Genomic DNA, 22,231 nt, shown 5'->3' with positions numbered 1-22,231 from the left:
CACAATCCGGGAGTCTACGGAGACTATGTAAATAAATACATAAAAGGGGGTAACCCGGCGGCTTGGGAATCTACGGAGGCGACCATCCTCTTGGCATACTCACCAGATTTCTCGGAGTCCCGACAGCAGTCCTCCTAAGGGAAGAAAGGCAGCGTCCGAGTCCACCGGCGAGAAAGGGAGGGAGGCGGGGAGCCGGCTACAGGACTGGACCGACGGGGAACCGGGCCTGCGCGGAGCCGGGGTCACGTGACCCGGCGGCCATGACAGCTGCCGCGGCGGCGGTGCCGGCCGCTGGGGGGCGGAGGCTGCCGCGTTGTCGCAGCCTCTGCGGAACGCTCTGTTCCTGGGCCCTTTCCTAGCTGCGCCGCCCTAGTCTTTCCTCCCGAGCTGCAGTCTCGTGTCCGGAGAGGACGAGCAGAGGTGGTGCGGCCTCCCCAGCTGAGAAAGATGCCACAGTGGCGCCACCGCTGCCGCCGGGGAAGCGGGGCGGCCTCAACCTAACACGTGGGGCGGGGCCTCGGGGGCGGGGCCGCGGCGGGGCGGCCGCCTCGGAGCCGTAAAGTTTGGCTGTGGCAGCAAATGGGTTTGGGCGGCTCCTCGGCGAGTGGCGGTGGTGGCCGGGGCGGTTTGTCCTGGCCCTGTTAATGTCGGGGCCAGGCACCGGGAGGATGGCGCCCTAGAGCCAGGCCTCGCTGGGGTAGGGGCGGGAGGGCACGGGGCGGGGGCCGGCCATGTCGGAGGTGACCCGGAGCCTGCTGCAACGCTGGGGCGCCAGTTTTAGGAGAGGCGCCGACTTCGACTCCTGGGGCCAGCTGGTGGAAGCGATAGACGAGTATCAGATGTGAGTGACTAAGGGCCGGCGCGGGCCGGACGGGCTCCGGCGGGCCGCCTCCCCTGGGTTCTGTCGGCATCGCTCATCCCTGTCTCCGCTGCCAAGGCTTCCCAGGGCGGGGCCCCGCGGGCACTGGGGCTGCGATCGCCCCGGCCCAGGAGAAGCTGCCCTGGAGACACTACCCGCTCTCCGAGCTTCCTCGCCCTCCTCCCCTCTCCGCCTCCGCGGGGCGGGTTCCATTCAACAGGTAGCCCTTCTTTCCCGGGGCGCCGGCCCCATCAGGCTGCGTCCTGAGTTCCTTGCACCGTGTTAGGGGTTCCCAGCCCTGCGGTCAGTTTCCTTTCCTCCTTTCCTCCGCCTCTCCCAGGATGCCGCCCCTCAATTTCTCTTTTAGGATCTCGGGGGAAAGACTTGGGTGTTCTCCGCCCGCGGTCCAGGGATGGGTGGCTCTGTGCCTGGTGCCATCCTCCCGTGTGGAGGACAGGAGGGAACTAACTGGTGGCGGTCGCGAGCAGGGGGTGCTTCGGCAGCCAAAAGAAGGGGTCCCCACTCGCGCCCCTTCTCCACCCCTCTTTCTGGTGAGCCCTGGTTTTTTTTTTCCCAATTCACCTCGGGTCTGTTTCGGTTTCTGGGGCTGTTTTCTGCGAGGCAGTGTGGGTCCCACCCACCCCCTCGCTCGGCTGCTTTGGGTGGAGTCCGCGCAGGATGTGAACAGAGGAGAGCAAAATGTGAATTAATAGACCACGCACGGGAGCCACCACTCCCTCCTTGGGTCCCTCCTCCTTTTCCTGTGTATAATGTATAGCCGCTGGGTGCGTGTGAGTACCAGTTTCTTCGATCAGCCCGTGTCCGATTTCTTCCCCTTTTCCGGTTATCCCTGCCCCCCCCCCCAAAAAAAAAAACTTAAGGGATTTTTTTAAATTAAAAGACAAGATTTACGTACAGATAAAAACTTGCTCATATTCTTGCACATTTTCCTGGAAATAACTGCCTGCTAAAATGCTATTGTTTGCAAATCGTTGCCGTTAATTACTTCTTGGGTTAAAGCGAGGTATTGTTTGAAGCTTTAACGAATGTGAAACCGTGTGTGAGTGAATTCTCTTTTTTCCCCCCTCAGTGTCTTCTGGGAAGAATACAAAGATTGGTACTTGGAAGGTCTAAATTCTTTGTCCTTTCTCTACAGTGGTTACTTGTTTTTATCTGGCCATGAAGATAATTTAAATGTGTAGATGTTCTGTATCCCATGTTACTGACTTTGAATTGGCCGTAGTTTCAAAAGGCCCTGGAAACAGCCCTGCTCTGGGCCATTTTGCCTTGTGTAGAAATCACTGTCATTCGATTTGCACTTTCACTGGCCATCACTTGCTCCTGCAGCCACTCTGTGAGCATATTACTCTCACTTTACAAGTTGAGGAAACAGAAGCGCATGTTAAACAATTATACCACTGAAATCTGAGATTGTTTTTAAAATTCCAAATCCTGTCTGCTCTACTACATAGCGCTTCAGACGTTTTATTTAAGATGCACTGTGTGCGTGAATTGGACAAACTAGGTTTCCTTCCATACCAAAGAGCATGTCTTTCCCCAGCACAGCCAGTGAGACAGTGAGCGCCTGTAGGCACTCGTTCTGTGTGTTGACCAGAATGCGCAGACTCTGAAATATAAAGCTGCCTCTCCCTTGTGATGTGGTGGGACGCAGCAGCTGTTGGCATTTAGCAGCAGACCTCACAATAGAAAGTGAAGGATGCCGTGTCCAATTGCAGTTACAAAGGAGAAAGGAGCATGCAAGCTGTTCAGCTAGAACTGAGTAACAGGCGCATAGGACACTATTGTTGGACCTCAATACTAACTTTTGAACTTCATCATTCAGAGTACTCAAATTTTAGTTCATCCGAACTACAGCATTTAGAATTCTCTCAAATTTTAAAAAGCATCAGTGTCAAATCTGAATAGAAATGTGTGGTGATTGGCTTAAATTTGGTAAACATGCAGGCTATATGTATAGAATGAGGTTGAAGTTAGAATTCATGTATTCAAAAATGAAGGTAGAGAGTCTTTTTTTATTTGAGTTATCAGGGAGGAAAGGCTGCAGAAAGACCATTTGGAAACTCCTAAATGCTGTAAAAAAAGAGTTAACAGGATATAGTCGCTGGGTGTGGGGAGTGAAGGAGAGGAGTCTAGGTGACCAGCATCTCCAGAGGGGCTGGCAGCAGTGTCTTTGGGGTCATAAGCCATATAGGGTCTAATTTATGGGAGGGGAGATGGGAAGAAATGAGCATGTTTAGTGTTATCACAATGTAAGATACTGTAGCTTAAACAATTTCAACATTCAACAAGTGAGAGTTAGCGATTTAAAGACCATTAGGATTTGATTTCCTCCATCAAAGCACTGATTGTCTAATTGGAGGATTTTAGAGTTAATTGAGTATGAAGAAGTATGAAAAGGGTGCTTGCTACCACATTGCTTGCTGTTTTTGTGGAACTCCCCCCCCCCCCCCCCCGTTACCTGCTTGTGTCACTTGGTCACCTCCTTCAGGTCTCTCTTTGTTCAAATATTCTCTTCTCCTACAAGGCATCCTGGCGGCCCTGTGTAAAGTTGCACAGCCTGCCGCGCTCGTCCCGCTCAGTTTTTCCTCGCGGTATTTATCACCATCTAAAATACAGTAGATACGTTGAATTCATTTGGTGCATTGTCTCTCTCCCCACTTGGATGTCAGCTCTTTGAGGGCAGGGCCGGTGGATTCAGTAGTGTGCTGTAGGGAACATTAAAGAGCTGATATCAAAATGCTGTTGGAAGATTTAAACAGATTATGGCAAAAACAGAATTTCTGCCCAAAATAAACATGGTTAATAAAAATAACCCCATTTGGCGGGCCCCCTCATTCAGCAGCCTGGGGGTACATGACCCTGACTCATGGCAGAGTGGTGTGGGGTCTTGCTCACACCCTGCGTTTTGCAGGATCGATCCCGAAGTGTTCATCTCGAGGGGATGTTCAATACATAGGTGCTCAGTGAATGGGTGAGATCGAAGAGTAATACCTGCTGCTGGTCAGCTGTGCCGTGCCTTCTGTGGGTGCTCCTCAGTGTCGTCCACACATCGCTGCCGGTCTGCACCCGGAGAGATGCGGAGAGATGCGGAGAGATGCAGGCATTGGGGCTGAAGACTTAGAACTGTGTCGCAGTTTGACATCTGCGCTACCCGCGGGTAGTTTTTACTGTGTTTTATTAAAGTACTGGTCTGGAGCAGATTGAGGGGGGAAAGAACTAGTCCCTCACTGTACATGCTTGGGGAAGCACTGATTTCTGCCACCGATGGCAGTCAGTCAGCTGCTTGTTTGTGTGTTTCAAGTACATTTAAAACCGGCCTGAGAACCGTCCTGTTTTATCTGTAGGTGGCCTTGTAAGGTGAGTTTATTCTCTAGAGAAGAATACTTGGTAGGTTTTCCACCTCCACGAATAGAGTGGGGGCTCTCTCACCCGCTCCTCTGGTGTCCCAAGTGTGTGGGTTTTCTCTCAGTGGACAGTCATGTCTCACTTTGTCTTCCAATGGTAGAGTCATTTATAGATAGAGAAACTTTGTTTTGCCTAGGTTTTTAAGAATTGGGGAGTGGGAAATAACTACTGAGGTGTGATTTGTATGCCATGAATCCGTCTCTTATAGATATGCAGCTGAGTGCGTGTTTAGTGAATTTGCCCGGGTGGGTAACCATCACCTGAGTCCAGCTCTCGCACATCTCCATCCCCCTGAGAAGACCCTCTTGTGCCCCCCTCTGCACTCAAGTCGCTTCATGTTCCCACTCGAGCCCAGGCAGTCACTAACCTATGTTCTTCTCTTTCTAAAGACGTGTCCTTTCTGAATATTTTGTGTAAATTGAATCATACAATAGGTGCTCTGGGTGGCTTCTTTGATCTAACATAATATTTTTGAGGTTCACGCTGTATCACTATTTCATTCTTCTTTGTGGCCAAATGATATTCCACTGAACGGGTAGTCTCCTTCGTGTTGACCCATTCCTCAAGGGATGGACATGTTGGGTGTTTCCACTTGGGTGTTGAGTGGTAATGCGTGATGCGGGTGCTGTAAACATTCGTGTACACGAATGGGTTTTCATGTGCACATACGGTTTCAGTTGCTTTGGCAATGTACCTAGGATTTTTACATTGCTGGGTTATATGGTAACTTTATGTTTAGTGTCTTAAGGAACTGACAAACTGATTTCCACGATGACTACATTTTATGTTCCTGCTAGTGAGACGTGAGGATTCCAATTTTCCATATCCTTGCTCACACCTGTTATTTTTTCTCTCTTTAAAAATTACGCCCTTCCTAGTGGGCGTGACATGGTATCTCATTATGGTTCTGATCTGTGTTCCCCTGATGATAATGTAGGATATTCTTGTGCTTATTGGCCATTTTGATATCTTCTTTAGAGAAACGTCTGTTCAAGTCCTTTGCCTGTTTTTAAATTGAATCGTTTGTCTTACTATTTAGTTAAGAGTTCTTTGGTTTTTGCTGTCTCAGAAAGTGCTTTGGACTCCTCCTGTTGAGCTCTACTACCAGTGTTGCTCCATCTTTGAAAATTCACCAAGGCCTTGCCGCTGTTTTTAATTTTGATGATGAGTGGGCATACAATGATTTTCATGTCCTATGGGTGAGGTTTTCTTTCCTGTGGAAAACATTTTCCGAAGTTTACTTTGATTGCATAGTATCACTTTGGTAGGACTGTCCATTGGGCTCATCTTATCAGCAGATTAGTGATAGATTGATCAAGTGTCTCTGGCTGGCGCTGCCATTGGTGCTCCCTGGAAGTGCTGAAGCAGAATCTGGGCAGCTGCTTGTCGCTTCTCCTAGAGGAAATGGGTGCCCACTACAGAGGGTTAGGTCAGATACCATCTGAGATCCTTTCCAGCTCTGAGATTCTGTTTTTACTGCCTGGAGCTGAAATTTGTTCCAGCGAAGCGGTATGAAAAGTATCTGTTTCATTGATGTTGAATAAAAAGTTTGATTCTAAAGACATACTTTGAAAACAGAACATAGTATTGTACTTCCTTGTCTGATTTTTAAAAGATTGAGATTGTGTTTCGCCTTGTTGCACTCCCCTGGATTCTAAAGGACATTTACTTTCCTTGTTACAGATTAGCAAGACATCTACAGAAAGAGGCCCAGGCGCAGCACAACAACTCTGAATTCACAGAAGAACAAAAGGTACCGGGGTAGAATTGCCAAACCCCTCAAATTCCAACTGAAAAGGGTTTTGTCTTTCGATTCCATTAAGCAAAAGACAACAAAAACTGTTATTCTTAAGTAGGAAGAATGATACTGATTATGCTTTGCCAAACATTAAGTGATCACATGGAGATTCCACATGATTTGCCACTTAATGAGTTTCTCACTTCATGAATTTCTTTACTTAGCCATTTAGAGTTGAGTTTTAGGAAGACCATCCCTGCTTTCGCTGGGGGTGGGGAAGCCCGGAGACTGGAGTTTGATTATGAGTAGTTGCATCCCACCTCAATTTTTATTTTTAACTCAGCTTAACTTCTTCTTTACCTCCTCTGAAAACAAAATAAGCCCCTTGCCCCCCCACCCCTCAAAAAAAGTCACCAGTGAAAAAAATAAGTTCAAGAATTTGGCATAAGACTCTGTCAGCAAAATAAATGCATAAGATTGCAGAATGTTTCAATGGTGCTCTTTCTCCTTGAATTAAAGTTTTAATGTGTCAGATTATTCCTTGTACTGTTAGAGATGATGAAAAATGGGATACTTTTAAGAAGCTTTTCTTTAAAGAAAAAAAAAACAATTTTCATTTTTTCCTGGCTCGAAGTGTCTAATGTAAAATCAAAGTTTAATCTTGTAGATAATGAAAAAATATTGTATCAGTGTTTCCCTCATCTCTTAAGAAAATACACTGTGAAAGCTGTAATGACTTAATTGGCTTGAATTCTGTTTTGTGCAAGGAGTGGGAGTGGTTTTCTTCGCAGACTTTTTAAGTAAGCCTAAACCAATTAATTTTGGTCCTTAGGCCTGTATTCATTTGACAGTTTTTTAAAGGAGTTTAGAAAGAAAAAAATAAACTCAAAGATTTGGGTTAGCCTTATTTCTTACACAGTTAGTATATTTGCATTTTTAGAATATTTAGGATCTGCATAATCTAATGTACTTTTTTGTGTTGAAAAAGAAAATACATTGCTACAACTTAAAAGTGTATTGTTTTCTTTTCCTTAATAATTACTAATACCTACAATAGATTTAGGGTATTTAGGATTTCAGCCCTGGAAAGTAGTTACCATAGAGGAAATTATTAGTTTGCTTAAGGAAAGGAATAAAGACTACATATTTTATTACCTCTTTGAAATGTGTTATGAATATGGAAATAAAATGAAAGTTTAGGGAATTAAAAAAGTTTAATGACCCCCATATTTTAATCAGTTATTTGCATTCAGTTACTAATGTTTTGTCTCCAACATCTGTTTCTTAGGTATAAACTTATGAACAACATGACCTCAAATATAAAGTGATTTAACTGAAAACTTTAAATTTTGAAAGACCAGCATATGATCTTTGTCATGCAATAATGATTGAAGTAATGAGAAAAAATTAACTTTTTCTTAATTTTTAAAAACTTCCTGAAGTGGTAGCTGGTGTTCGATGATCTGTTTGTTTATTCTTTGTTTATGGCTGTTCCTTAGGAGCCCCTGGTTTGTTTGTTTTTTTAGCTAACACAGACCCACAGGTCTTCTCCTTGATGAGGTCTGGGACGCCCCACAACCTAGAGGAAGGAGCCCGAGATCTGGGGTCAGAAGACTTGGTTTTAAACACTAGCTCTTTCTCTCTGGGCCTTCATTTCCTTGTGTATACAATGAGGAGTTAAAAATAAGAAAACAGACAAGGAGATGAGGGACTCGATCCCCCTAAAGGATGTGTAGTAACCCCGCCTTTGAAGCATTCTGTGCCTCCTCCTTGCCCGGAGGCCTGATTTCTAAGGCATTTCTCACTCACGACACCTGCCCAGGGGCCTTTCTGGCTGCCAGTTGTGACTGCAGAGAAGGCTTCTGCCTCCTCGGGCTGGAGGAGCACCCGCAGGTCACTCTGTGACCTTATTAACATAAGGCAGCTTGTGTACATTTACAAATTCACATTTCCTTCCAAATACAGGTGAAACATTCACAGCAGGCCCCAAACTCATCATGACCCAGAGGCCTTATCTGAAGGTCACATAAGGAAAAAGTTGCAAAGTGATTAGAACACTGTGATTCCCCAGGTGTGCTTTGGAGAGCGTTGGCTCTGAAAACTGAGCAGATGCCGAGTGAACAGAGTCCAGGGCTTGGTCCGGGCTTTCAGTGTGCTAATGTGCGTGTGATTTGTTCTCTGTTTTTTGTAGTTCATTATTTTTATTTTATTCTTTTGTATGTTGAATTTTTAAAGAGTTTGGGTAATGGAGTATTTTTCAAATTTGCTTGCTTTTGGAACCCCTCCGCCCTGCCTTCCCTTTACCCAGTATTTCCTTGGTTCTAGTGTTCTGAAGGACCGACCGTGTTATGGGAGATTTTGAAACCAACTGTTAGGTCTGCGAAGTTAATTGAACGCTAGACCTGGCCCATAAGCCAAAGTGGGAGAAACTTGACTGTGTTTTCCTCGAGGAAAATGGAGAATGCTCCTTACATTATTCTAAGCAAAATTGTTCTTTATGGCTTTTATTTTGTATTATATTGTTATGCTTTTACTATTTTCACTGTGTTTGTAGCAGTGAGAAATTTGAGAATTGGGGCAATCAGTCACTAGTTTGTGGGACTTTAAAAGATTTTTTAAAAACCAACCATGTTTCTAGAATTCTTTTTTTTTTTAAGATTTTATTTTATTTTTAAAGGGGAAGGGAGGGAGAAAGAAAGGGAAAATTCAGTGTGTGGTTGCCTCCCCTGCGCCCCCTACTGGGGAACTCGCCTGCAACCCAGGCATGGGCAAGACTGGGAATTCAACTGGCGACCCTTTGGTTCGCAGGCTGGCACTCAATCCACTGAGCCACACTAACAGGGCCCTTTTTTTCAAACTGATTTAGAAAGTTTCAGAGGCAAAAGGAAGGGCCCTTGGAGCCTAGGAGAGAGGAGTAAAAGTACCATGCCTGGGGGGGAAGAAGAGGGAGGGGAGGGGCTGGCTGCCGCCCCCACAGGGAGAGTCCTTGACATGGGGGTTTTCTGTTCATAATATTCTCAGCTTTCTGGGGGGAAGTGTAAAAAAAAACTATGATTCTTATTTGATCCTCCCTCATGATTAGTTTACTTAACTTTCAATTCTCAATAGTTTTGTCATAATAACAACTGGGTTTAGTAGCCAAAGAACAGCTGCCAAGAGCGTCCATTCCATGAACTTCCCTACTGTGGTGCAGCAGATTTTCTCATGTAAGTTCTGGGCAGAACGGAGCATGATGCCGAGAGAGGCTGTCTCCGTTTTGAGTCAGATTTGGTGGTAATGAGAATTCGAACACTGTGTGCTTGTTTTGTATTTTATAGGTCTCCCCTTTTGAGTGCTTCCCCTCCTCTCCTCCCTTACCTGCCCCCTCTCCCCGAAACCCCCAGCTAGAGAGGAGAAGACTGGCCACTTGAGTCTAAAAATCTAAGGCTGGATTGAGACTCTGCTACTTCAACTCTGTGTTTTTTTAAAACCTATTTAAATTAACCTATTAATTCTACATTTTAGTAGAATTAATTTAGCTCTTTGTCTAACTTTTATTCTATCTTTTTGTTTAACTGCTCTTTTCGAGTTGTTAATTTCCCTAGCAATGATAAAGTAAAAATAGCCAATATACTGCAAATGAGGACATCTTCTATTTGTGTACCATATTAGGGATGAACAATTAATTTGAATGAAGGGCTGATCATTTGAGTCTTTCTAAAGTTAAACTTCCATTACCTGCAGTGCTTAGTCTTAATGTGCATGAGTTAATAGTACTTCGGTTGCACTCTGGCCCAGGGGACCTTGTGCTTCTCAATCATTTTGTTTCTAGGAAGGTGAAACAGTCACGGTAGCAAGCACTTGATTTTGACACCCATAAATGCTACATGTTTTAAAAGTCATTGCTACATCTGAAAGTGATAGCTTTTCTCTCTTTTTTTAATACTAATGTTGGGTGTGGTCCCTTAAAATAGTTATGAATAATGCCTGTTGGTATTTTGCCATAGTTCAGTAGATTGCGTATAAAAAGCTATTTCTTCTGTTTAACTTGAAGAAATGTTTCATTTTAAAATAGGTTATTAGTGGACTCATAGTTGTTAAACTACATTTTATCTTCAAAGTTAAAAGCATCAAATCAAATGGGTTTTATAGTAAAGAGAGAAAAGTTAACTAATTTTTTAAAGACTTATTTATATGTCTCAATACAGATGAAATCCTTTTTTAAAGCTATTTTTGAAAGAACAGAAAAAAGTATGGCCAAATGGTATTACATGTCTTGCTTTGTTATATACTGCTTCTGTGTAGAACGAACTGATGTCCAGAGCAAGCTATGGAACCACTCTCCAATTTCCACATTTATAAAATGATTGTATTTAAGCAGTAGAGTTAGTGTGAGGATCAAATGAATTCATGTTTGTAAGTCCCCGAGGAGATCCTGTCACTTAGTAAGTGCTACATAGTTGTTAGCCATTACTCTTACCATAGTGATATACTTAGGTTTAAAAGTATTTTTCGGAGTTGAGTGGTATATTTGAATAACAGTGATTTGGGGGGTATTAGAGTTCATGTAGAAAAGACTAATTCCCGTGCAACAGCTATTTGAGGAGTAAATAAATCTGAGTGCCTTGAATCCTTTTGCACTTAATATATTTAGAGGCATCTTGAAATGTAAGTTTTCAGAATAACAAAGGGTGTTTTCTAAACTTTTACATTGGGATTAAAAGGGATGTTCAGACTGCGGAGGTGGTTAGATACTATCCCTTGTGCTCTAGCCGAGAGCTGTTGTACTCTGCCCAGCAGTGGTCACGGTGTGGGCTGCTCTGCCGGCTCCTGTCGTCCGTGTGGCCCTTGCGTGGTGTCCACCGGCCTGCGTGCTGGGGCCAGGGCGGTGCTCGCTCTGCCTCTTTGCTCCCTGTTTGTCTTGCAAAGAAAACTGAGGAAAGAGAAAACCGCCCAATCCAGCTTACCTAGTCATCTGTACATTTAGAGAAACAGGCCACTTGCTTTCAGAATATTTCATTGTGAAGGCCTTGCAGACACCATACAAAGATACTTCACTTTTATGGTCTGGATCGATTCCTTGTGAAAACTTAAATGTCTTCTTTGGAAGAACTGGAAGGTCTTGATGGGCATAATTCAGCCACAGCTACTTCTGTGGGTCTCCCCCTTTTCACATCCACTCCAGTCACTCAAGCTGTTCTTCATTACCATTTACCTGGACAGTTGGAAGACCGGACTGATCTTATCTTTGGTCTTTTGCCTTTTCTACTTCAGCATATAGAGACCGTGGTCACAGCAGTCTTCTTAAACAGCAATTCCCACAGTCATTCTGTGGTCAAAAGCCTTCTGTGTAATTTACTGCTAAAGTACGTAATGACAGATTCCTCAGCGAGTCCTTGAAGGTCCCCTTCAGAAGGACCCCACCCCCAACACACCCTCCCCCGTGTTTCCAGCCTGTGTTCAGCTTGGGGCAGCTGAACCACGGCCGCTTTGCAAACTTTTTAGTTTCCAGAGCCCTCCCAGTCGATTCCTGACACACATTAACTTGTCCCATTTCTTCGGAACGTACAGTGGCTTGCTGTGCTGAGTCTTAGGGAATCGAGTGTCTCCTTTCTATTGCAGCGGTTCTGCGCATGTCTTGCTTTTCAGGGTAGAACCTGGGCTCACTGCGGGCAAGTGTGCCCTGTCACTTACACCATCTTACAGCTCACATTATGAAACACTTGCCTCCATTCTTCACAAGCAGTGATTTTGCTCTGTATTGCCTATGTCCAATTAAATAAGTCACAATTGGACGTAGTCAAAATTAACTTATGCTGTTATGCTGACTTCCAGATATTTTAAGTCTTTTGGTGAATTTCAGGCTTTGTGGAGAAAAAGGGAGAGTTTGTGAGGGAAGATGTCAGCAGTCCTTTCCATTGCTCTGAAAATCATCCTACAGCCATTTAAACTTGGTTGTGGCACATTGAGGTCAGGAGGGACCACACAGTCACCTTCTTTCCCTTATCCAGCAGTTTGCTTTCTGTTTCTCTTCTTTAAAATCTGCAAGATGCTAAAAAAATTATACATCTGCCCTGGCTGGTGTGGCTCAGTGGATTGAGCACACACCAAAGGTCGCTGGTTTGATCCCCAATCAGGCACATGCCTGGGCTGTGGACCCGCGTCCCCAGGTGGGGGCACGTGAGAGGCAACCACACACTGACGTTTCTCTCCCTCTCCTTCTCTAAAAATAAATAAATAAAATCTTTTTTTAAAAACCTTTGAAAAAATTATAGATTCTTTATCAATAAAAATTAACTTGATTTTGAGAACTAAAAGTTATATTTGGTATTTTTTGCTTTTTCTTTTTCTCGCAGAAAACCATAGGCAAAATTGCAACATGCTTGGAATTACGAAGTGCAGCTTTACAGGTAAATAGGTTTTTTCTTCTCTTGCTGCTATAAGGACACCACCAACTGTTAAACCTGCAAAATTAAGGAAAAGGAATTATTATGAACTATTCTGGTAAAACATGAGGCATGCCTGCTAAAAGCGATATGTCTCAGAAGAGTTATAACCATAGGAATTCATGAGTTAAGCTTGTATTAAAAGATTTAGCTCATATTTTATAAACTAGAAATAAAAGATATAACTTTATTTTCAGTTATTATTTGTCTGAATGTTTCCAAAATACAACAACAAACAGAAGTCCATTTCAGACTCTCGCCACTTAAAGGTCATAAGGCAGCGTGAAGTCTTCATGATAAACAGGTGTAATGTGCGTATTTTACATTTAGTCCACACAGTCTCAAGAAGAATTTAAACTGGAGGACCTGAAGAAGCTAGAGCCAAGTAAGTTTTCTCTTTACTTTTTTGTGATACGCTTTCCAAAAAACATGTATTGGGGCTGTTAAGATTAATTAACCTAAGTGCTTATTTAATTTATTTCTGTTACCATCTAGTCCTGGGTAACTTTCTTATGCTTTTGTAAAAAGAAACCCTGCGCCAATCACTTGCCCGGCCCCCCCCCCCACCCCCCAGGTAACCGCTCATGTGTGGTCTCTCCATGTGGGTTTGCCTGTGGTGGACGCTGTACAGCAGTGGACTCAACAGACCACAATAGGTGGCCTTTTGTGATGGGCTGTTACTTTAACAAAAGTACATCGGTAGCTTTGGTGGTTACGTAATGTTTCTAATGAAAATTATAATCAGTTTTTAAATGGTAAGCATAATTAGGATTTTGGCTCCTTATTTGGACACTTTTTCCATTAGTTCCCCCCGCCCCCAATTTGTCTCCAAGTAAAATTTAAAATGGAATAGATAGGCAGGATGACTGCAAACCACTGTTCTCAGTGACGTGTCACCTCTTCATAGATAAGTACGTGCAGTCATCCCTCCTGTTGCCTCAAAGGCTCTTCCCCGGGCGGCCACGGCTGCCACTTTCTGGAGCAGCCGCCGCCTGCCAAGCTCTCAGATAAACCCACTCACCTGCAGTGTGTTAACTGGCACTTGCCCGCGACCTTACAGCTTCTCGGTGCCAGCCCTGGTTCTGACCAGAGTTCCAAGTGCTCCCGAAGCCTCTTTCCTTCCGCCACACCTGGCATGGTGCAAGGGTGACGTCAACCCTGAGTAGCACAGTTCTCCCCGTGGGACCCCTGAGAGGTTACTGATGCGGAGGGGGGACAGGGCGTCTGTCCCTTCTGTGTCTGTCCCTTCTGTGTCTGTTGTTGCTGTTCTTAAGGTGAGGAGTGAGACTGCAAAGGAAAGATGACATCGGGGTTCATTGGTACATCTCGTTTACATAGTGCTTTTCGTGTAGACCCCTCCATCTTTGTATCACTATCTTTTTAGATGATGTTAATTTGCTCCTGACTCCATCAGTGTATGTATTGTATCCCAGTAGGATATGCTGTGTAATTTCTGTGTTATTCAACTTAGGCACTTATGATCATTATTTTATTAGAATTAATCATTTTCAACAAGTTGGTATTTGATATATTTCAAGTTCAGCCTACTTAGTCAAAATAGCCTCTGCCTCTTTTGAGGCTGCAAGAAAAGGAAAATTAAGAAATGACTGTACCTTTCAATATGTGGGACTTGGTTGCTTTATTTTGCTAATGTATTTTCCCTGCAGGGTCTTTTAAATCTCTTAATAATCCTGTCTGGAATACACAGAAACTAAGATCATGAAAGTACTGGCCATTTAACTTCCTGACGATGATCCTTAGTAATACCAACATATCAGGTTTCAAATCTCTGCCATCTCTGCCCCTCACCCAGCTGCAGCTGTGCAGCCGGTTCTGTTCCTCGAACCAGCCAGACTAGTTCCTGCCCCTGAGCCCTCCTTGTTGCTCTCTCCTCTTCCCCAGTACTCGGAAAGCCCTTGCCCCAGAGCTGCTTCCTGGCCGTTCCTCTCATTCCAGGTCAAGGCTCACATGTCCTCGAACATCGTGGTTTTGAAAGGCCTCCCCTGTCCACCCTGGTTCTCCCCCTTCCAGTCACTTGGTCTTCCTGTCCGTGACCTTCATGACATGAAGCGCAGCCTTACTTTACCTCGTTAACCTATGGGCTCGTTTACTTTCCTCACTGGGGTCTCAGGTCTGTCTGGGAGGTCAACAACCCTCTGTTTTGATCACTGCCATCTTTTTAGCACCTAAAACACGGCACATGACAGGCACTTGAGGCCCATTTGTTGAGAAGAAGGGCGTGAGGGGAAGGATGAGGGTGAGAGCTGGAGGGAGAGAGCAACTGTGATGAGTGAGACCCTGGACTCAAGTCTCGGCCGGCTCTCTCACCGGGGGACTTCGCGGGGTGCGCATCCTACAGGAAGTCCGGTAAACAAATCCGGCTCCTGTTAAGTTGTGTACCTCCAGCCTGTGCACTGAGATTTCCTCCTCTCGGGTGACAACGTGCCGTACTTACTCTAGCTTTAAGCTGCAAGGCTCCAAAATCAGGCTGAATAAGATGAATATAAAGTCCCGGGACTTTCTGGATTGCCAGTTGACATCGTTACTTGACCTTCATAGAAGTGCAGGTAGTCACTGGGATCCCTTAAGGCCGGATGTGAAACACGCACACAGGACCTCTCCGAAGGGGGGCGGGAGTTACAGCCGTGCTCTCCGAGGTTGCATGCCAGCGTGTCATCCCTGCCCACAACCATAGCTGCCGTGCTGTGCTGTTTGAGGACTTCTTCTGAGGCTACAGCTCTCCTTACGTTTGTGTGCACGTGTGTGCTCGTGCATATATGTACATGTACATTACATGTGTGTGCATGTAATGACCTTTATCATAGATGATGATAAACATTTATGTGTCCAAACGAGCTCTGTGTGTGTGTGTAATAAACTTTATATGTGAGAACTGTAATCCGACTTCCCAAACTTTCATGGAGTTGAGGGGAAAGCTAATCAGGGCGTAGACTAAGACATGTTCATGTGCCTCTGATTGGCCGACTTTGATGTCAGTCTTTGAACTGACGTCCCCCCGGAAGGGGGCATTTGTGTCTGGTTCCTGTGTCTCACCCGGGACGTCGTCCGTAGAAGAACTGTTTTGGAGTTGTCCTCCCCGAGGGCTTTGAGACTCTGGAGCTTCTGCTCCGTAGGGACCTGGCAGTGCTCTGAAACGGTCGGCACCTGCAGCACCTGTCAGTCAGTGGACAAGTGCATGACGAGGTTGGCGGCTTTTAAAAATTATTAACGAGCGTAGTAAAATTGATTAAAAAACAGTCATTTGTGGTAAAATTTTAAATTTTGACTCATAGAATTCATGTCTTTTTCTCTCTCTTTATTCTAGTCCTAAAGAACATTCTTACATATAATAAAGAATTCCCATTTGACGTTCAACCTGTCCCCTTAAGGTAAAATAAATACGCACCAGTATTCTCTTTTTTTTACGTCTTTTTGGTCAACCTTGTTTATATCGGTATCTCACCTGGGAAAGGAGGAGCCGTGAGGCTCCACGAGTACACCTAGTTCTGTAGCTCACTGCTTTTCCTGTCTCTTTGCGTACAGAAGAATTTTAGCACCTGGCGAAGAAGAGAATTTGGAGTTTGAAGAAGATGAAGAAGAGGGTGGCGCTGGGGCAGGGTCTCCCGATTGCTTTCCTGCTAGAGTTCCTGGTGGGTATCGCTTGTTTACAAACACACACCACTCACCTCAGCCCCAGGTCTGGTGTTTGGAACTTAGGGTGGTACTTGCTGGCGGAGAGTGAAACCTCCACAGAGCCCAGGTCAGCCTGAAGCAGGTGTTGGCGGCTGTGCTGTGGGCGGCAGCTACTTTGGAAGTGCAGTGTGAAAGTATCTGACCGTGTTGGGGGTCCCAAGAGCCCCTCATTTCAGTATAACAACAACCGAGCACGGGTTTCACGTTAAAGGGGTGAATATATTCTTTATGTTTAGTTTTTAAAAACTGGCTGGTTACTAAGCGATTTAAGAGGAAGCCTCTGGCTTCTGTGTATTGTTAAAATATTTACTCTGGAATTACTGGTAGAGCTCATTTTTATTGCTGTTGCTCTGTTGCCAGGTACCTTATTACCAAGGTTGCCATCAGAACCAGGAATGACGTTACTCACCATCAGAATTGAGAAAATCGGTCTGAAGGATGCGGGCCAGTGCATTGACCCCTATATCACAGTTAGTGTAAAGGGTAAGTAACCTGCCTACCTGTTTTCCCTCTGGCCACTTTCATGATGTTGCTTCACTGGGATTGGTGGGCTGGAGAGGGTGGGCGGGAGGCGGGGTGGGCAGGGCCCCAACTCACTTTCATTCATTCTACGGTGAGGCAGAATCCGAGAAGAGGTCATCAGTTCTTCCCCGGACGTTTCCCAGAAACGGACTAAAAATATTTCCCTATGATAACTTACATTTGTGTATGCTGTTGAGTTTTTCTTCGTCTGTGTGTTTTTATTCTCAGAATTCCATCAAGGGTGCTGCCTAAGACATGCACACTGTTCACAGCATATTCCTCTTTCTTCAGGAAAGAGGTTTAGAAAATGTCCCCACCTCCCAAGGCTGTGCAGTTTTCTTGGCAAAGCCGTGTCCCCCTGCTCTCCTGGGCCTAGGAGAGGCCGACCCCGGAGAGCCCGGCCCTGGGAGGTGAGAATCAGGCTGTAGTGAGTGAGTCGTCGGTGGGGTCAGAGGAAGGGGCCTGTCCGTAAACACCCACTCCCTGAACGCAGTCCTGAGGGCATTAAAAAGTGGCGTATTTCTTACCATGAACTATGGTACCAAGGTTATTAAGCATGATTATTCTTAGGATTTGGTTTCTTCTACTGTCCAGTGCAGCCGACATGGATTCCTAGAAAACAACTTCCTCTGTTCTTGGTTTGAGAGGGAAACCGCATGGTTGAATTTTCCTGTTGCCATTGCTCAGCGTTTTATACAGAACTCTATGGTGAAGCACTCAGTGGTCTTCTAAAAATCGTGCCTGGGTGGTCGAGGGTGAAGTTGTTATACTGTTACTCAGAAATGACAGCACGGTTAACCTGCAGTTTGAGACAAATCAAAGAAACAGGTTTGGACTAAAATTAAATGGAGGGAACTGTCACTGATGACAGAAATAAATCCGACCCCTTCAGGTTCTTTGGTCCAAATAAAAGAAAAAAGGGTTTGTCCACAGAAGACCCTAAAGTGGAGAGACCAGGACGCACAGCACAAATGCTGTGCTGCTTTACGTTCTGACGTGATCCGTTGTCAAACCCACGGCCGCGGGCAAGGACTCGGACCCTGCATTGTTCACAGGCCGTTTGCAAGGCTGCACATCTCAATGGGAATGCACCCTGCAACACAAAAAAGTGCCGTGAAATGGGTGTCATGTTGTCTGTCTTGTTGAAGTGTTTATTTACTCTGAAATTACTGGTGGGGCTGACTGTATGAACGTTGAACTGAAATACGTTTTTGTGTAAATACCTTTAGGAACTGAAATAGTTAAATGTACTACATCTTAAGTTCCTTAAGATGGGTCCATTGAGTACTACTTCAACTCCGAGGAGTCAGTGAGTCCCTATTGAATTTGATTAAATTAGAAGATTCCCGGCCCCAGGAAGTTAAAGCCACACACCATCCATAGTGTTCCTTCTGGTTGTGAGTCAGATTGTTAGAGCAAACAGAACCAGAATTTAGGCGGCACACGTGAACAGGCAGGCACTCCTGGGTGGAGAGGCTTCATCGGCGGCTCTCATGCCCGTCATCTGGTCCGCCAGCTTCTCCCACACGGGCTGCGATGATGGCAAACTGGAAGGCCTTCCCACACCCCGCCCCCAATCGAGAGTGGAAAATAGGGGTAGGAGCCCCGTTGCGGAATATTACTCACGTTGTAAATGTTTATCGCACGCAAAAATATAGTGGCCTATTCTTTGAGAAAGATACAAAATTCTCTTCACCTCTCAACTACATTGATCAAATTTTGTTAACTCCCAGCTTTTGTACCCAGTCACGGCAAGGGTTCCCCGTCTAGTCCATGAGGCCCCTGCCTTCTCCCTCCTCAGCTCCCTCCCCATCCCTCCGTGAACCAAGTCTCCGGGGGCCTGCCCACACCAGGCCCGAGCTCCTCTAGCTCGGAGTCTGCCTGCGGCTTTCGCCAACCCTCTAGGAAACAGGGTGCCCTATGGTTCACTTGATGTTTTGGAGTCTATATTTGAATGCTCCTAAGCAGAAACCTTTTTCCTCTCTAGACCTGAACGGCATAGACTTAACTCCTGTGCAAGACACTCCCGTGGCTTCAAGAAAAGAAGATACATACGTTCATTTTAATGTGGACATTGAGCTCCAGAAGCATGTTGAAAAATTAACCAAAGGTTTGTGTTTGTAAATCATTGGCTGCTTGTGGTCTGAGTACTCAATCTTGTTCATGTTTGTGCACCTGGTGGGCCTGGCGGCAGTGGGAAAAGGAAATTCACATAGTGGTAATTGATGTGAATGAAATGTGTGTTTAAATGTGGAAGTAGGAGTTGTATTACCTAGTCGGATATAACTGTTAACGTAACAAAATACTGTTTGGTTGTAAAACACTATCACCTTCAGCAACAAAACAGAATGAAAGCCCTCCCCACCCTAAAGGGCTGGGGGAAGCCAGGCTCCCTGAGGATCAGGTCTCTAGTAGTTGAAAGAAACGTTTTTTTGTGGTTTTTTTTCCAGCTAAATGTACCAGGCAGAAAGGTCCTATAATTTGCAGTTAGTTGTGAGGAGGATGGGGAAGGACAGAAGCAAATTTCTAGGAGTGCGAAGTTGCATTTCCAAGTCACACAGTTCGTAGGCTGCCCTTCACACCCCCACCCCCCTCCCGGGAGTGTCAGTATTCTCTGAAAGCAGACTGTGTAGCCCTTTATCATGGGGGATTTGGTTGCAGTTTTTAAAATGCTTCAGCCTGAAGAGGATTGTGCAAGATACACAAGGGCTTTTTGAGCAGTTGCTGCATCCTCTACAGTATCTGGTATTTTCCTTCTCAACCCTGGTGCTGCCGTTCCTCTGCTCTGTACGACTTGGCCTGCGGTGCTTCCTACAGAGAGTGGGTCTCCGAGTGGGAGCAGCAGAAGCGCCCAGAACCTTCCTGGTTAGGTGCACGTGCTTGGGCCCCACCGAGGGCCCCCCAATGCACACCACAATGTGCGAGTTGCTGTGTTCGAGGAATGTAAAAGTAGCACGTGCTTAAGAAACAATGTTCAAGAAGTTTCAGGACAAAGTATGCCTCGTGCATAAAAATCTTAACAAAAATGTTTTCCCTGTTTACCTCCATGGCTTTGAGGTGTGTTTCTGATATGGGGTTAGCAGGCGTGTGTTATGGGCCAGTTTACCGTGTTCCTCCTTTATCGAGCTGCGCTCTCGGTGACCTGACTCGCCGCAGGGTGTGAACTCGACTCCATTCATTTTCTCCAGCTCAGGATTCGTTCTGTACAGTTACTGTAGTTCGAGGTGGCGTTAATGCTAGTGATGCGCTTTCTTCGTGTTTACCAGCACTTCAGCTAATCATCTTCGGCTGTTCTCACTGGACATTTGTCCTTCGGTCAGTCTGGCTCCAGGAGTTGGGCTGCACTCTAGAAATGCCACTCCGCTGAGGTGCAGAGGAGCTGGAGTGACGAGCACAGCCACAGCTCAGATTGCCTGACAAGGGTCCTTGGCAGTCACGCCAGCTGTTGCTCGTCTTTACACTCCTGTGGGTCAGAGAAAGCACGTCGACCAGAGGGCGCTGTCTGTGCCCACCGTGGTCTGTTTTCTCTCCTCAGGGGCAGCTATCTTCTTTGAGTTCAAACACTACAAGCCGAAAAAGAGGTTCACCAGTACCAAGTGCTTCGCTTTCATGGAGATGGATGAAATTAAACCGGGGCCCATCGTGATAGAACTGTAAGTGATGACGCAGGGAATTGGTGCGATGGAATGGGGACCAGTGTTTCTTCTCAGTGGGCAATAGTGTGCAGTCGGTCATTGGGATAGATTCCTTATCAAAGGATTTTAAACAGTGGCTTTTCTGTTGTGGTTACAGATACAAGAAACCCACTGACTTTAAAAGAAAGAAATTGCAATTATTGACCAAGAAACCACTTTATCTTCATCTACATCAAACGTTGCACAAGGAGTGTCCCTGACCTGAGGGACCTGGGACCTCTGTGACTTTCCCGCGCACTAGAAACCGTCACAGTCCTGTGCAGCCCGGCCACCCTTCTGCAGGCAGGACACGAGCCGCCTCGTGGCAGCGGGCCAGGCGCGCCCACTGCGAAGCCGCAGCGCAGAACTCCACTCCTGCGTGTCCCTGACGTGGAGACTCCTTCGGGTGCGGGCTTATCGTAGGTTTGGGAACACGTTTTCACTTTTACGTCAGTTGTGCAGTTGACTGTGTCTTTTCTAACTGACCACTGCCCCTGCCCTGCTTCCCGGACAGCGCCGTTGTGGGTAGGATGTGCTCGTCCTCAGACTTCCTACAGCAATAAGAATGTACTCGAGTTTACACATCGGATCACTTCTGCTCCTCTGCGCTGTTTGGCTTTTGAGTTAGCGTCAGACTGTGGGCCGACGTGAGGTTGTGGGAAACTGCTCTGAGACTGTTGGACCAATTACGCTGTCCAAGAAGGAACTTTCTAGGCTGCTCCTCGGGCATGGCCCAGCGTCATCCTCGTCTCATCCTTCTCCTGCTTAGAGTGTGCCTTGGCCAGACCAGTGTCCACAAGGGCGTGTTCCCGGGTGCATCTGTGGCTTCCCAGGTGGCCAGATTGTGTTTCTGAAAGCGAGCTCATTTTCAGTCCTGCCGATGCACTGTTCTCATCGCGTTGTTATTCGTAGTGGTTATAGGGTTAGTGTGGAACCATCTCAGAATAATACACTTTTTCAGGTGGGTTGCTGTCTCTGAAACCACGTAATCAAAAAATGCTTTGAGTCGGATGCAAAGGGGAACCCGCAGGAATAACTGCTGTTTTTCTGACAATGATTGTGAACCTGAAAACCTGCAGACCTCTTCTGTGAGCAACGAGTATGCAAAATTGGGAGATGCTCATTTTTTTTAATGTAGGTAGGACTGCCATTTACTTCCTATTTAGATATATCAACATGCATCCGCATGGAAATGTGCAGGTCATTCGCTTATTGTAATTTGACTATTTACATTACTTTTGACTGAATGGGGCGTAAGTAAAACCTTCAGAGGAACAAGAGGCAGCTCTTTGCCACACAGAACAGTAAGGCCTGGCGTGGGCGCTCCGTGGGTCAGATGCAGAGCCCGAGTACTTCACCGTCACTACCCGCAGTGACGGGTGCCGGCAGGAGGGGGATGCGGTGCCAGGACTTGGCCTGGCTTTCAATGAGTGTATGGCCGTCATACTGTTCAGTGTTTGCTTTTCCGACTAAGTGACCACAAGTAAGTAGTTCTAGCCCTCGCACTTCAAGAGGTCTAGTCTTTCCTTCGAGTTGTTGATTAGGTCAGTTCTCTTGACTAAGATGGGCGTCAAAAACGTCATGAGCCCAGGAGTTCTCCGCAGATTGTCTCGGGTGGGTCCACTGCACAGCGGTTCGGCCACAATGGCCGGAGGGGATGAGGAATTGCCTTAAGTTGCTGCTGATCACGCCGCTCAGACTGAGTTGTTGGCCCCCTAAACTGTAAGCTCCTCGAGGGGCAATCGCCGCGTTTTCTGCGCGTCACGTAGACCCTCCCAGGTGCTCAGCAGCACTCTGTGCCCTGTGGAGTACTCAGTACCTTCTGTCTGACGTTGCTGACGGGGCCCGGAGAGTTTTATTCCTCAGAAAACCTATTAAAATGTAGCAAAACTGA

General features: G+C 46.0%; 2 protein-coding genes across 3 annotated transcripts in view; one reads left to right on the top strand and one right to left on the bottom strand.

The window, feature by feature from the left end:
• The window catches only part of BROX (BRO1 domain and CAAX motif containing), a 17,544-nt gene extending 17,069 nt beyond the window's left edge, over nucleotides 1-475 (bottom strand). Inside the window, exon 1 of the mRNA XM_037128319.2 lies at nucleotides 104-475. The gene's annotated coding sequence lies outside the window, so the exon portion shown is untranslated. The remainder of the gene's footprint in view (nucleotides 1-103) is intronic.
• AIDA (axin interactor, dorsalization associated) overlaps nucleotides 1-22,231 on the top strand; it is a 22,368-nt gene extending 137 nt beyond the window's left edge. Inside the window, exons 1-10 of one of the 2 annotated variants that reach the window (XM_037128321.2) lie at nucleotides 584-841; nucleotides 5,969-6,038; nucleotides 12,359-12,412; nucleotides 12,779-12,833; nucleotides 15,774-15,837; nucleotides 15,992-16,098; nucleotides 16,502-16,624; nucleotides 18,651-18,773; nucleotides 20,199-20,316; nucleotides 20,456-22,231. In XM_037128321.2, coding sequence (XP_036984216.1) covers nucleotides 732-841; nucleotides 5,969-6,038; nucleotides 12,359-12,412; nucleotides 12,779-12,833; nucleotides 15,774-15,837; nucleotides 15,992-16,098; nucleotides 16,502-16,624; nucleotides 18,651-18,773; nucleotides 20,199-20,316; nucleotides 20,456-20,558 — 927 coding nt within the window. In that variant the 5' untranslated portion in view covers nucleotides 584-731 and the 3' untranslated portion in view covers nucleotides 20,559-22,231. Of the gene's footprint in view, nucleotides 1-583; nucleotides 842-5,968; nucleotides 6,039-12,358; nucleotides 12,413-12,778; nucleotides 12,834-15,773; nucleotides 15,838-15,991; nucleotides 16,099-16,501; nucleotides 16,625-18,650; nucleotides 18,774-20,198; nucleotides 20,317-20,455 lie in introns of those variants that run through there. The other variant, XM_053659581.1, reaches the window with a different exon arrangement.

Source organism: Artibeus jamaicensis, unplaced genomic scaffold (genome assembly GCF_021234435.1).
Source record: "Artibeus jamaicensis isolate MK-2021 breed Jamaican fruit bat unplaced genomic scaffold, CSHL_Jam_final scaffold_754, whole genome shotgun sequence".
Lineage (NCBI taxonomy): Eukaryota > Metazoa > Chordata > Mammalia > Chiroptera > Phyllostomidae > Artibeus > Artibeus jamaicensis.
Note: the sequence above shows the minus strand (reverse complement) of the source record. Positions and strands in the feature narration are given on the sequence as shown.